At 38.4% G+C, this 14,830-nt stretch overlaps 1 protein-coding gene across 32 annotated transcripts in view; it reads right to left on the reverse strand.

Annotated features, from left to right (window-relative positions):
• The window catches only part of EFCAB3 (EF-hand calcium binding domain 3), a 649,184-nt gene that overhangs the window by 215,420 nt on the left and 418,934 nt on the right, over positions 1–14,830 (reverse strand). For all 32 annotated transcript variants that reach the window (XR_011383437.1, XM_070060541.1, XM_070060535.1 and 29 more), the window contains 7 exons: positions 13,340–13,444; positions 10,053–10,106; positions 4,822–4,923; positions 4,320–4,373; positions 3,540–3,644; positions 2,160–2,213; positions 1,433–1,534 (listed from right to left, as the gene is read on the reverse strand). Coding sequence is in view for 31 of the 32 variants with exons in the window: in XM_070060541.1 (XP_069916642.1) it covers positions 1,433–1,534; positions 2,160–2,213; positions 3,540–3,644; positions 4,320–4,373; positions 4,822–4,923; positions 10,053–10,106; positions 13,340–13,444 (576 nt within the window). In the remaining variant the exon portion in view is untranslated. The remainder of the gene's footprint in view (positions 1–1,432; positions 1,535–2,159; positions 2,214–3,539; positions 3,645–4,319; positions 4,374–4,821; positions 4,924–10,052; positions 10,107–13,339; positions 13,445–14,830) is intronic.

Here is a 14,830-nt window from a genome sequence, read left to right on the forward strand (position 1 = left end):
AAAAGAAACAAAAAGAAGAAAGAAATGTTTGTGTATATCACTATTGCTTCAAATATAGTGTTGCAAAACTTTTATATTTTTGTGAAATCAATGGTTAAGAATGTTTACTAGTATAGTTTTAATGGTCTGTGATTACTTTAAAATTTATTGTATATGAGTATTCTCAAAATTTTACCTCAAAAACTAAAAAACAAAAGTGGGGGGAGAAGGGAGGAGGGTCAGAAGGAGAGAGTGTGGAAGAGAATATCATTGTGTTCTTAGAACTATTTCTACAAAGCACATTGAATCTGTTAAAAAGCTAATTAAAAATTAAAAGAAAAAGAACTCAACCAAAGTTGAATTATTTTATCATACCATTTATATCCAGTTACATAAAAAAGAAAATAAATCAAGTTTCACAAACACACATACCAGGAAAATGTTACTTTTACCTCTTCTTTATTCCGTGACCCCAGTGTTACCAACAGTTTGTTATATATCCTCCAAGATTATTCTTATGTTTATAAAAGTATACAGTATATCTTAAAATATTGATAACACTGTAGATATTGTTCTGTAGTTTATCAGAGTGACAGAAAAGAACAAAGAAAGCTTCTCAATATCCATGAATAGAGGAATGAGGAACAGCTGAACAAATTAGGTTACACCCTGGGTTGATGTCAGTGATAATGAATCAGTGAGAAAAGCAGGTCACAGGTTCTATTTCTGTAAAACTAGACAATATTTACTCTCCCTTCCCTACCTCTACCTCCTGCTCCAAGATCTATCAAGAACAAGTATAAGGTTTAAAGGAATAAAAATAAAGAGCTTTGTTTATTTTATTATGAAAGCTACTCAAATCTCATGTTTTATAGAATATTTTATGTGTCATCAGAATCTATCTTTTCTCCTTTAAAAAGATAGAATAGTCATGGGTAAAATATTAAGGAAAATAAATCACTTTAAATTGTCTAAAATATACTTGTGCTTTTTTTTTTTTTAAAAGATCTATTTATTTGACAGGTAGAGTCACAATCAGTGAGAGAGAGAGACAGAGAGAAAGGTCTTGCTTCCGTTGGTTCACTCCCCAAATGGCCGCTACAAACCAGCGCTGCGCCGATCCGAAGCCAGGAGCCAGGTGCCTCTTCCTGGTCTCCCATGAGGGTGCAGGGCCCAAGCACTTGGGCCATCTTCTACTGCCTTCCCGGGCCACAGCAGAGAGCTGGCCTGGAAGAGAAGCAACTGGGACAGAATCCAGTGCCCATATGGGATGCTGGTGCCGCAGGCGGAGGATTAACCAAGTGAACCATGGCACCGGCCCCTAAAGTGTCCTTGTGCTGTTAAAGTCTTTTCTTTAATACAAGAAAATGCTTTTGGGCAACAAATACAGTTTGAATCAGTCATAATTAATCCTGTAAGTTCAACATCTCGCAATATTTTCTATCATGCTCACCATCTCTCAGAAGGTCCTTTATCTTTTGAAGTTCTTTTTCTGTAATCTTGATATTCATGTTATCTAAAATAGCATCCAGATAATTCACATTAACCTTTCCTCCTTGTGAACATGAAAAAAGGGAGAAAAAAGAAATTATTCTAAAATATTAAAAAGATATTAATAAACATGTTATTTTCAACTGACAGGATTAGTTATTAAATATATACTGATAAAAAGAATGACTTCATAACCTAGTAAAAGTATTAATATTCTCAAGGAAAAAATAAAATTATAATAGATTTGTCCAACTATCTAGAAAATTAAAAGCAGTATTAGAATTTGTTTCTTTGTATTTTAACACCTTCCTGTGAGAAGCTTAGGCAGGGTAAGGGTAAGTAACTGTAGCACTAATCAATAAACTCCACAAAGAAGTAGAGATTCCCACTCTCAGATTGCTTTCCTGGTCAAATTCTAGAATAAATCCCAAATCTTTTCTCTCTCTTCCTCCTGCATTACTCCTCTCTCTTCCCATATTTTCATCTTTCTGTATATATGTCTATCTTTTATTTCTGTTCATATAATTTTATTCAGATGAGGTTCGAAAAATACAAGCCAGTAGAGACCATCCTTGTAAGATAAAAGTTATCACCAGGGAAAAAATAGATGTGCTACAAGAAGCAAAATAAGGTATTGTATTGACCCCCGAGGATACCTCACATGCCTTCTCATTGTGCTTCTTACTCACCTTTGTTATTCTTCACTTCCTTCAGCAACTTGTTTCGAAACACCTTTCCATTAGCTATAAGAAAAGGTACAACTCATGGCTCTAGAAGACTGATATGGAGATTCACTAAAACACAATAAATTCTATTATCCTAGAAGATACATTTCAGTGATATTTTATAGCCACACAATATACATATTTAAAAATTGGAAAATTCTCCATAGGGATGAACCCATCAATTCTTTGTTTTTGTTTTTGTTTTTGTTTTTTAAAGATTTATTTTATTTATTTGGAAGGCAGAGTGACAGAGAAAGAGGGAGAGACAGAGAGAGGAGGAGATCTTTCGTTTGCTGGTCCACTCCTCGAATGACTGCAATGGCCAGAGTAGAGGCTGGGTGAAGCCAGGAGCCTGGAACTCTGCTTTGGTCTTCCACATGGGTGACAGGGGCACAAGAACTCGGACCACCTTTTACTGCTTTCCCAGGCATGTTAACAGGTAGCTGGATTGTAAGTGGAAAAGTCAGAACTTGAACCAGTGCTCCAACATAGGATGTCAATGTCACAGGTGGCTTCCCATATACTTTGGTATTGGAGGCTCTTCCATGTTGCAAAACTATAAAAAATTTAATAATGTCTGTGGGGAGCAACTCGGACTAGACTAAGTTACTGGAATTAAGACTTATTCTATGCATCTGCTCTCCCACAATATGGCGCTGAGAAGGGAGTAACAGCTTCTACACAGCTGCCTCCAGTTCAACCAATAAACTGTAGGACCTGCTCCTGATTGGAGGAGAGCAGCGTACTCGGCGTGTGGGTAGCAGAGTTGGGATTGGTGGAAGAGGACTATAAAGGAGGAGAGAGACAACATGCACCAGGAACATCTAAGAGGAACATCTAAGAGGAACACCTGTGCAGCCCCCGAGAGAGCCGGCCGGCGGTGTGCCGCTCCCCCGCGGAAGTGGGGAATGTGGTAGGGGGAACTGCCCTTCCACGGAGGTGGAAGGGACGGTAGCCAACCCGGGAAGAACCAGCAGCAAACCCGGGGAGGGCCGAGCAGACGAAAGAACAGCGCAGGGTCCTGTGTCGTTCCTCCACGAAGACGGGGAGCGACAATGTCTTTCTTCTTTTTATTACATTGATGCTCTATTTTCTCTCTAAAATTTTTCTTTGCTCATATAATAAATCCAATACCAATCTGAGTAATATTAGTCACCTGCACAACTATATGGCAACATAGCACCATCTCCCAAACTGTACTTGAAGAGGTAATACTGGAATTTATTTTTAAGCAAGAAATGACTTTATATTAATTTATGACATTCTAAAGATGAAACTAAAAAACTGCTAACTGCCCATATAGACCCGTTATATCATATTCCCTGGAAGGCATATGAGGCTTACCATCAATGGGCAATGCTTTCAGCAGATGCTTTTGTTCCTTATCTGTGAGCTCAATCCCCATGTTTTTTAGAATATTTTGTATGTCATCAGAATCTATCTTTTCTCCTTTAAAAAGATAGAATAGTCATGGGTAAAATGTTAAGGAATAATAAATCACTTCAAATTATCTAAAGTATACTTGTGCTGTTAAAGTCTTTTCCTTAATACAAGAATGAAGAAGAAAGATGATGTGAAGTTTCCTGATAAAAATAATGAAGTAGTAAATTGAAAGTAGAATTTATACCTTAATATTTGTAAATAAAGTATATTCCTAATACTAAGAAAAATACCAAAAGTACAGAAGAAAATCTGGTCATACAAAACATTTGGAGGCCAGTATGGTTAGAATAACAAAATACATAATTAATAAAATATGACATATTTTCCCTTATTTTGTTGAAATTATATGATTATATGTTTATAATATACTTATTACTTTGATCACTTTAATTATTCACTCTGATTTTACTGTGTTTAGTTTTTGAGTCTGTAAATAACAGTGAAATCATTTTATTGAAAAAAGATATCAAATAATATAAAGTTTGTTATCAAACAGTCCTTTTGTTTTACAGATAAAGTTCACATAATGTTAGATTAATCTGTTGTTCAGTAGATGCAAATATTTTATCAAAATGAATATTGAAAATACGTATTAGTCAATAGTAGAGTTTTAGAAAAATACAATTATAAATTTTGGTGTAAATAATGATTTACTGTAAATCATTTGTAACAAATTCTTACCAATAAAAGCTTTCACTTCATTCTCCAAAGTTTTTAGAGCCACTTTCTTATCAGCTGAAACAAAAACAGGACTTGAAATTCATTTAATGAGAGCTTATGATATTAAAATAACAGAAGGGCATTCTTTCTCCTCTGACTTGTAAAACATCTAGCAACAACACTTACTAAATTTACTGGAGATGTTGATAAGTGCTTTAAACAGTCACTCAATATTTACTCAGAATATGTTAAGAATATGAAGTACAGGAAAAACTATATGTATTGAAAATAAACTTATTTTAAAAATGTAAATTTGACTTTCGATCCCATAAAATGGCAATCCTTGTATTTGATGATGAGAAGCCTTTTGAGTTCGCTCTTGTCTTCTATTGATGATGCTACCAGTGTCCAGATCACTGTATTCTCATCTTCTTTGCTACTCTGGGTTATCCAATCTTAACATCTTCATAAAAATCCCCTAATACAACAACGCTCAGAAGTCAATGGTACCGTATACACTTACCACTGACTGGCAGGCTTTGTGTCAGAGCTTCAAGTTCCTGTTTGGTGAGCTTGACTCCCATGTTGCCTAGAATTGTCTCCAGGTTTTTTATGTCAACTTTCCCTAATCAGAAAGACAGAGGTCTGTAAGAAAAATTCAGTGACTCTAAAAAAGTCACTTTAATTTTTTTGAGACACATAACTTTTGAGAACCTGAGAAAAACTATGGTTCTTACATTTTCTCAAAGAAGATATATGCATACTTATATACTGAGCATTAACATTTTTTTTTAACTTTTATTTAATGAATATAAATTTCCAAAGTACGGCTTATGGATTACAATGGCTTCCCCCCCACAACGTCCCTCCCACCCGCAACCCTCCCCTTTCCCACTCCCTCTCCCCTTCCATTCACATCAAGATTCATTTTCGATTCTCTTTATATACAGAAGATCAGTTTAGCATACATTAAGTAAAGATTTCAACAGTTTGCTGCCACACAGAAACATAAAGTGAAAAATAATAGATGATTTTTTAAATGATGATGAAATCAGATCGGACCTATTGTCATGTTTAATCCCAGTGAGAGTCAAGTTGGGAATTGATAGTTTCTTCTTTTTTTTTTTTTTTAACAGAAGATCAGTTTAGTATACATGAAGTAAAGATTTCAACAGTTTGCACCCCCATAGAAACACAAAGTGAAATATACTGTTTGAGTACTCGTTATAGCACTAAGCCTCAATGTACAGCACATTAAGGACAGAGATCCCACATGAGGAGTAAGTGCACAGTGACTCCTGTTGTTGACTTTACAAATTGACACTCCTGTTTATGGCATCAGTAATCTCCCTATGCACCAGTCATGAGTTTCCAAGGCTATGGAAGCCCCTTGAGTTCCCCGACTCTTATCTTGTTTAGACAAGGTCATAATCAAAGTGGAGGTTCTCTTCTCCCTTCAGAGAAAGGTACCTCCTTCTTTGATCACCTGTTCTTTCCACTGGGATCTCACTCACAGAGATCTTTCATTTAGGTGGTTTTTTTTTTTTTTTTTTTTTTTTTTTTGCCAGAGTGTCCTGGCTTTCCATGCCTGAAATACTCTCATGGGCTTTTCAGCCAGATCAGAATGCCTTTAGGGCTGATTCTGAGGCCAGAGTGCTGTTTAGGACATCCGCCATTCTATGAGTCTGCTGAGTATCTCGCTTCCCATGTTGGATCACTCTCCCCTTTATTTATTCTATCGGTTAGTATTAGCAGGTACTAGACTTGTTTATGTGCTCCCTTTGACTCTTAGTCCTTTCATTATGATCAATTGTGAACTGAAATTGATCACTTGGACTGGTGAGATGGCATTGGTACATGCCACCTTGATGGGATTAAATTGGAGTCCCCTGGTATGTTTCTAACTCTACCATTTGGGGCAAGTCAGCTTGAGCATGTCCCAAATTGTACATCTCTTCCCTCTCTTATTCCTACTCTTATGTTTAACAGGGATCACATTTCAGTTAAATTTCAACACTTAAGAATAACTGTGTATTAATTACAGAATTAAACCAGTCATATTAAGTAGAACAGACAGAAAAAACTACTAAGAGGGATAATGTATTAAGTTGTTCATTAACATTTTAAAGGACATGCTGATGCCCATCCTTGTACGTCATAAATATTCATGAAACCTAGCTTTAAAATATCTGTTTCACATTTAAAAATTCCTGAAAATGATTATACTTTTCAACATAAAGTACAAAAATTCATTTAATCAAGTATATAAAGGAAATTGACAATGGAATTAAAATGAGAATCTTTTCAAATTTTTACTTATTTGAGAGCTAGAGAGAGTGAGTGGTATATAGAGACAGAGTTATATATTCTAGATATTAAATTCTTATTGAGGGCTGGTGCCGTGGTGCAGTGGGTTAATCCTCTGTCTGCAGCGCCAACATCTCCATATGGGTGCCAGTTCTAGTCCCGGCTGCTCCTCTTCCAATCTAGCTCTCTGCTATGGCCTGGGAAAGCAGTAGAAGATGGCCCAAGTACTTGGGCCCCTGCACCCGTATGGGAGACTGGGAAGAAGCTCCTGGCTTCGGATCGGTGCAGCTCCAGCCATTGCGGCGATTTGGGGAGTGAACCAACGGAAGGAAGACCTTTCTCTGTCTTTTCCTCTCACTGTTTGTAACTCTACCTCTCAAATAAATAAGTAAAATCTTTAAAAAATGCTTATCAGATTATTTGTAAATATTTTTCCTCTTCTGCAGGTTGTCTTTTCACTTATTTGATAATGTCCTTTGAAATACAAAAGTTTTTATTTTGATGAAGGCTTTTTTTTTTTTTTTAAAGAGTTGTTTACCCATTTGAAAGAGCCACACACAGAGAGAAGGAGAGGCAGAGAGAGAGAGAGAGAGAGAGAGAGAGAGAGAGAGGTCTTCGATCCGATGTTTCACTCCCCAGTTGGCCCTAATGACTGGAGCTGCGCTGATCCGAAGCCAGGAGTCAGGAGCTTCTTCAGGGTCTTCATGCAGGTGCAGGGGCCCAAGGACTTGGGCCAACTTCCACTGCTTTCCCAGGCCAAAGCAGAGCTGGATCAGAAGCAGAGCAGCCGGGTCTCAAATTGGCCCCCTTATGGGATGCCAGCGCTTCAGGCCAGGGCATTAATCCGCTGTGCCATAGCACCAGCCTCAATATGAAGGTTCTTTTAAAAGCTCATGGTGGGGCCAGCACGTGGCACAGCAGTTTAAGACACTGCAATGCTGGCATCTCATGTGAGCACCGGTTTGAGTGCCTGCTGCTTCACTTCTGATCTATCTCCCTGCTAATTGCCTGAGAAAGCAGAAGAGGATGGTCCAGGTGCTTGGGTCCCTGTATACATGTGTGGGATCCAGAAGGAGTTCTAGTCTCCTGGCTTTGGCCTGGTCCAGACCTGGCTATTGAGACCATCTTGGAGTGAACCAGCAGATGAAAGATCTCTCTCACTACCCACCTCCACCCCTGCCCCCACAGGCCTGCTTTTCAAATAAAATAAATAAAAAAAATTTTTTTCACGGAAATTTGGAATTGAAAGATAAGTTCTTTTTGGCACAAAACATTCTTGAAATATATGGATAGTTTTTTCATAATACACACTTTCCACAAGCTTTTTGAAGTTTCCTCATATATCCTGGAGATCAAGCATGTCAGCACAAATAACCAACACATTCAACCTTTTGTTAACTTTCTGGCAGCTTTAAGAAATGCTTCAATGCAGGTCACAGATAAAATGATGTGATACTCCACAAAGACAACAGAACAGACTTTCAATGACATCGCCTAAAAATTTGACAATTTTCCCCTAATTAGAAAAAATTTTAGGTTACACTGGAGAAGTTAATTACAGGAAATCCATACACAGGTTGATACTTTTATCAATGTGAAATATACTCACCTTATTTTTTCCCTACTTTTTCTTCCTTCTACTACACAACCATAGCATTTTTTGTCTTCTATTTCCTGAATTAACCCTTAGTTTCTCACTCAAATAAAAGGTAAACTTAAATATTTCTGTCTTTATTTTTTCAGATCCTCATGTACCACTTCATGCATCTGCATTGTTTTTGGTGATTTGCCAACAGCTAGCACCTGTGGCTTTCGTTCACAAGAAGACTCTCGTGTTACTGAAGACTGCTTTGCCCACACATATGGAAAGCAAAGTACGACAGTTTAACCAATAACTGCGGGTGGAAAATATGAAGGCCCAGCTCCCTTCCTTCGGGTTCAGATAAGTCTGAGGTGCAATCCACAGAGATCTTCAAGAAGATCATCTGAAACTGTCAGGACTTTTTCTGAGATTGGTACTTGGTTTCTTCGTTTTTGCGCTTCTTCCTCCAATTTGCAATTTTTCTGTGGTAGCACTTCTGTAATAATTTATTTGCACAAGAATGCTAGTCTCAAGGTCTACTTCTGAGAACCAGATATGGGAATACTAGCACTGGAAATGGTCTTAGGAAGCAGACTGTAAGGTAGTGTATGCCCTGATGGCCAGATAGCAACAAAGATTTCAATGATGGTAAGTGATAACACTGGATATACTGTAACATTGAAGTTGAAGAGACAGTCACCTGTGCTGAATTAATAGGAAAGGAATACAGGTGGAGGGGGAATGAAATGGTTCTGGTGATTGTGTCTAAATTTTGACAAACAAAACTTTCTAATTGTAACTGTGGAACTGGCTGACTCTTGCTTAGCAACTTGAAATATGGAGTAAGGAAGACTTCCATGGCAGCACTTAAAGAAGCCCTAATCTTTTGTTTGCTGAGAGATAATGCTGAAGTCAGTATTAGAACCTGATTTTAAGAACTCAGAGAAAATAGTTTGCAGTCTGGGCAAGTCTTACACCCCAAAGTCATGATTCTAATAGGCAATAGAAACCTAAGACTTGATGGAGGACCATTTGGATAGAGGTACTTGTTACCTTAGTAAAGGTAGCACTCACTGGCCCTCTTAGGGAACAGAGTTATCTGGTGGGTTTTCAGATCTTATTTCATTTCAGCACTTAATATTTCTGAACATTTTATTTTCTTCTCGGCATTGTACCAAAGTTCTGTAAGTTTCACGCAATTTAACACGCAGCATTGTTTTCCAAGCTCCTAGAAGCCATTTCAGCAATGTATTTGACCTCCAGGTACTTCTGGGAAGGCATTTAAGTCTTGGTTACAGGAGAATGCCCCGATATCAACTAACTCTTCCTGCTCAGCCTTATATTTCACCCTCACTCTGATTCAGCATTATTGAAATCCTCTTCCAGACATGTTCTTGTTCTTGTAAATTCAGGGGATTTAATTTTTTTTCCATTTTAGCAAGCCAGCATTTTACCAGATGGTTGATTATAGGATCTACTAGGATCTACTTATAGGCCTAGTATCCAGGAAAGAAGGTGGAAGAAGGGAAATACTGCCTGCCGAAGCAATTTCCTCAGTTGAGGCTTCTACATAGTTTTTGGGAAAGGAATGAGGATTTATCCTTTAGTAAGTAGGCGTAGCTCACTTTTGTGAACCTAGAAGTTCAGGAGAAATTGAGGGTCCAATTATATGAGTTTTTAACCTTTATTGTCATAACCTAGAGAAAATCTGATAATTATTTGAGAGAATAATCATAGTGTTCAACCAAGATGAATATTCATTATAAGGAGTAAAATAATAGGTCTGACATTGCAATTGATGTTAATGGAAAAGTATAATTACTGTGCAAATAAGAATATTAGGTTTATGATAAATTTACACCCACCTGTAATGGCTTTTATTTCTTTCATCACATCATGCAGTTCAACATTCTCATTTTCTGTAAGTAAACATTCAGTGAAGACATGTAACTGGTGGAATAAGCTCAGAAAACAGATATAAATTTTAAAATACTGTCATAAAGTCCAGCTGAAGTTGACTCACTGGGGAATTGTAACTGACACCCTTTTAGAGGTTTAGATTTTAAGGATACATGCCATATTAATAAGAATATCTAGGGGCCGGTGCTGTGGCATAGTGGGTAAAGTTGCTGCCTGCAGTGCCGGAATCCCAGCTGGTTCATGTCCCAGCTGCTTTACTTCCAATCAAGCTCTCTGCTATGGCCTGGGAAAGCAGCAGAAGATGGCCCAAGTGCTTGGGCCCCTGCATCCAAATGGGAGACCTGGAAGAAGCTCCTGGCTTCTGGCTTTGGATTGGTGCAGCTCCAGCCATTGTGGCCAATTTGGGGAGTGAACCAGCAGATGGACGACCTCTCTCTCTACCTCTCCTTCTCTGTGTAACTCTGACTTTCAAATAAGTAAATAAATCTTAAAAAAAAAAAAAGAATACCTAGAGGAGACCATGGTCAGAGAAATTGTGCTCAACCTGGCCACTGAGGTTCTTCTATTTCACATTTAAAGTGAATTTCCCTTGATGTTCGTAAGATATTCTTGTTTGGCTACAGGTGTAATGTAGCCATATCTGAGATGAGTAAAAGAATTAATAGGAATTAATCAGAAGATGTAGGAAAAAGGATTTTTTTTAATATGGACAAGATGAGTTAAGAAGCTAATTCTCAAATTATGGTTCCTGGATCAACTGCATTATCCTCACTTGAAAATTTGGTTAGGAGTGCAAATTCTACTATTTACATCTACTGCTTTAGAAACTCTGGGGACCAGGGCCAGCACTATGGCACAGCATGTTAAACCATTGCCTTGCAACACCAGCATCTCCTATGAACACCAGAGGGAGTCCTGGCTACCCCACTTCTGATCCCTCTCCCTGCTAACGTGCCCAGGAAAGCAGCAGAAGATGCCCCAAGTGCCTGAGATGCTGCCACCCATGTGGGAGACCCAGATGTAGTTATGGGCTCCTGGTTTTGGCCTGGCCCAGCCCTGGCTGTTGTAGCCATTTGAGGAGTAAGCCAGTAGACGGAAGATCTCTCTCTTTTTATCTCTCTCTCTAACTCTGCATTTCAAATTAATAAATTAATTAAAAAAAGAAACTCTGGGAAGTGGGCATAGCAATTTGTGGTTTAACAAGGTCTCTGATTCTGAAGTGCATTTGAGCTTTAGAACTACTAGGCTAAGAGAAATGAAAACTTAGGGACAGCAGGTTATATATGAACAATTTAATATGGCTTCCTTTCATTTAAAATGAAAGGAAAAGAGAAGAGTGATGGAGCCAGAGAGACAATTTGAATTTGAGGTGCTCATAAATCATTATAAAATAGTAGCGTTCATCTTTTGGGCTGTGGAAACAGAGTTCCAAGGAGTGGTATTGTCAGAATTTAATTTGATGGACCATTTTATCAGCCAAATACAAATTTGGAGGAGATAAAGCTACAAATTTGAAGGAAATAAGAGACTAATTAGGACGCCACTATAATCTCCAAGGTAGAGATGAAAAGAGGTCTGAACTTAGGCAGTAAACTGACATACTGAAGGGCATGGTGGAATCTGAGAAAGCTTTAGATTTCAAAAATTATCAAATATTATAATGGAGAATAAATTACTTAAAAAGACTTAAGGAAAAAAGTATAAATCAGTTATAAGATAGAAGACTAGGTTGGTGATATTCTGATAAAAAATGTGGAAGCAGAATTTAATGAGAAAGACAATTTACTTTGGGACATTAAAATATAAAAAATTATCAAGGGAAAACCTAAGTACAGACATTTAAAGTGAGAGGGGGGTCCAAAGATTAATATCTGGGAACTTTAATTATATGGGAGTAATTGATATGAAAATAGATGAGATCTTTCATAGAATGTTAAAATTATAATAAATTGGGCTAATGAAAAAAACCTTGAAAATCCAAGCTTTTAAGAGGCCATTGAGAGAAGAGAAGCTGTTGAAGCAAAAGAGAGCGGAAAGTCAGGTAGACAAGATTGAGGAAACTCATGAGAGTGGACCATCCAGAAAGTGTCAATTTCAAGAAAAAAGAATCCACCATATAATAAAGGTACCACGAAAATCTAAAATAAGACTGAAATCACGTCCAGAAAATCTTCTTTAAGACTTTATCTTTTATTTATTTAAAAGGCAGAATAGCAGAGCGAAAGGGAAACATAGAAGGAGAAATACAGGGCTGGAGCTGCACTAAGGCCCTGGCCTGCAGCACTGGCATCCCACAGGGGCACCAGTTCAGGTCCTGGCTGCTCCACTTCCAATCCAGCTCCCTGCTAATGCGCCCGGGAAATCATTGGAGGATGGCCCAAGTGCTTGGTTCCCTGCACCCATGTGGGAGATCCGGAAGAAGCTTCTGGCTCCTGGCTTCACACTGGCTCAGATCCATCCATTGCTGCCATTTGGGGGAGTGAACCAACAGATGGGAAGATCTCTCTCTCTCTCTGTAACTCTGCCTTTCAGATAAATGAAGTAAATCTTAAAAAAAAAAAAAGAAAAGAGAATCTTTCATCTTCTGGTTCACTCCCCAGATGGCTGTAATGGCCCCATCTGGATCTCCCATGTGGGTGGCAGGCGTGCAAGTACTTGAGCTATCATCCATTGCTTTCCCAGGCACATTAGCAGGCAGCTGGATCGGAAGCAGAGCAGCTGGGACTTGAACTGGTGCTTCAATATGGGATGCCAGTGTCACAGACGGTAGTCTAACCTGCTGTGCCCCAATACTGCCCCTCACATTCAGAGGATTTTATAATGAGATCACTATTTAACTAACTTGGTGATAGCAGGCTTACCACAAGGGGCAGGGTTATATAGCAGATTGAAATGGACAGAGGAACAAATAACAGGTAAGCACATCAGTTCTGTGTTTCCTCTACTTTTTCTTCTAATTTACTTGCTTAGTAAACTAGTACTTTCTTACTACACTTGATCTTAGCCAAAAGGCTGAAAAGCAATAGTAATCTAGTACTTACTTAATAATGATCCTGCTAGCCTCTAATAATTCTTGGTTCCACAGGAAATATGATACTGATTTTAAATTAATTATTTAACTTTAGTATTGGGCTGTCCCCAAGGCTTTAAAATGTGTCTTTGAGACATATTTTTCAAAATATCACATAGAAAATAAAGATATAAATGGCTTAAATATATTTTAAGTGCTTACCATCAGCATGTAGGTTTTTTGACAGTTCAGCCAGTTCCTCTTCTGTGAGCTTGATTCCGATATTTTTTAAAGTAGAATGGAGGTTATTCTTCTTAATCTTCCCTTCTGAGGAAATAGGCAGTAAAGTAATACTTGAAAAGCAGTCATATAACAGCAAAATAAGAAAAATACATTTTTAGTATTAAGTTTAATGAGCATACATTTTTAAAGTAAAATTGATGAAGGATGAATATGCCTTTGTATCATTATATATATTTTTAAAGATTTTATTTTTTTATTTGAGAGAGTTACAGGCAGAGAGAGGGAGAGACAGAAAGGTCTTCCATCTGCTGGTTCACTCCCCAGATGACTGCAGTGGCAGGAGCTGGGCCGATCCAAAGCCAGGAAGGAGCTTCCTCCAGGTCTCCACGCGAGCGCAGGGGCCCAAGCACTACAGCCATCTTCCACTGTTTTCCCATGCCAGAGCAGAGAGCTGAGACACAAACTGACACCCATATGGGATGCTGGCACTGCAGGCAGAGGCTTAGCCCACTATGCCACCGTGCTGCGTGTTTCATTATATTTTAACAGTGCTGAAACCCCAAATATATTTGTCCACTTGAATGCTCAAGTAGAAAGCTCATACACGAGTCAGATTTAGAATGTGTTTCCCTTAAACCAGTCTTGTTAACAAGCCTACATGACTAAACATGCAGGGACATGAGTAAACAATGTTAAGGGACTTGAACAAGCAGAACCGTAGATACCAACTTAATTTCTTTGAACAAAATTTCCTGATTTATTAGTTATCTTTATATCGATCAATGCTAATTAATAATAATTGTCACATCTTTATTTTGTTTTACTGGTCTTGATTTTTCCTTTTACAAAAAGCTGAAAACAATTCAGATTATGAGTGCATTCCTGTCAAGAGAAAATGTGGAATGGGTATTTTGCAAAGTTAAGACATACATTCCATATGGGATTGCCTGACTTTGAGTCCTGTTTCTTCTTCCAAGTCTGGTCTCTTGCCAGCATGCACTCTTGGAGAGAGAGGTGATGACTGAGGTTGTGGGATCCTTGCCACTCATGTGGGAGACCTAGAATGAGTCTGAAGCTCCTGGTTTCAACCTGGCCCACATCTAGCCATCATAGCTATCTGAAGAATCAATCTGAGGTCAGTGTTGTGGAGTAGTAGGTTAAACCTCTGTCTGTGACATTGACATCCCACATGGCTTCTGGTTCAAGACCTGGCTGCTCCACTTCTGATCCAGCTCCCTACTAATGTGCCTGGGAAAGCAGCAGAAGATGGCCCAAGTGTTTGGGCCCCTGCATCCATGTGAGAGACCTGATAGAAGCTCCTGGCTCTTGGCTTCAGCCTGGCTCAGCCCTGGCCAATTTGGGGGAGTGAACAAGCAGATGGAGTATCTCTGTCTCTGTCTCTCCCCTCTCTCTCTAACTCTGCCTTTCAAATAAACAAAAAAATAATGGAAACAGATGGAAATTCTCTTG

Source organism: Oryctolagus cuniculus, chromosome 17 (assembly GCF_964237555.1).
Source record: "Oryctolagus cuniculus chromosome 17, mOryCun1.1, whole genome shotgun sequence".
Lineage (NCBI taxonomy): Eukaryota > Metazoa > Chordata > Mammalia > Lagomorpha > Leporidae > Oryctolagus > Oryctolagus cuniculus.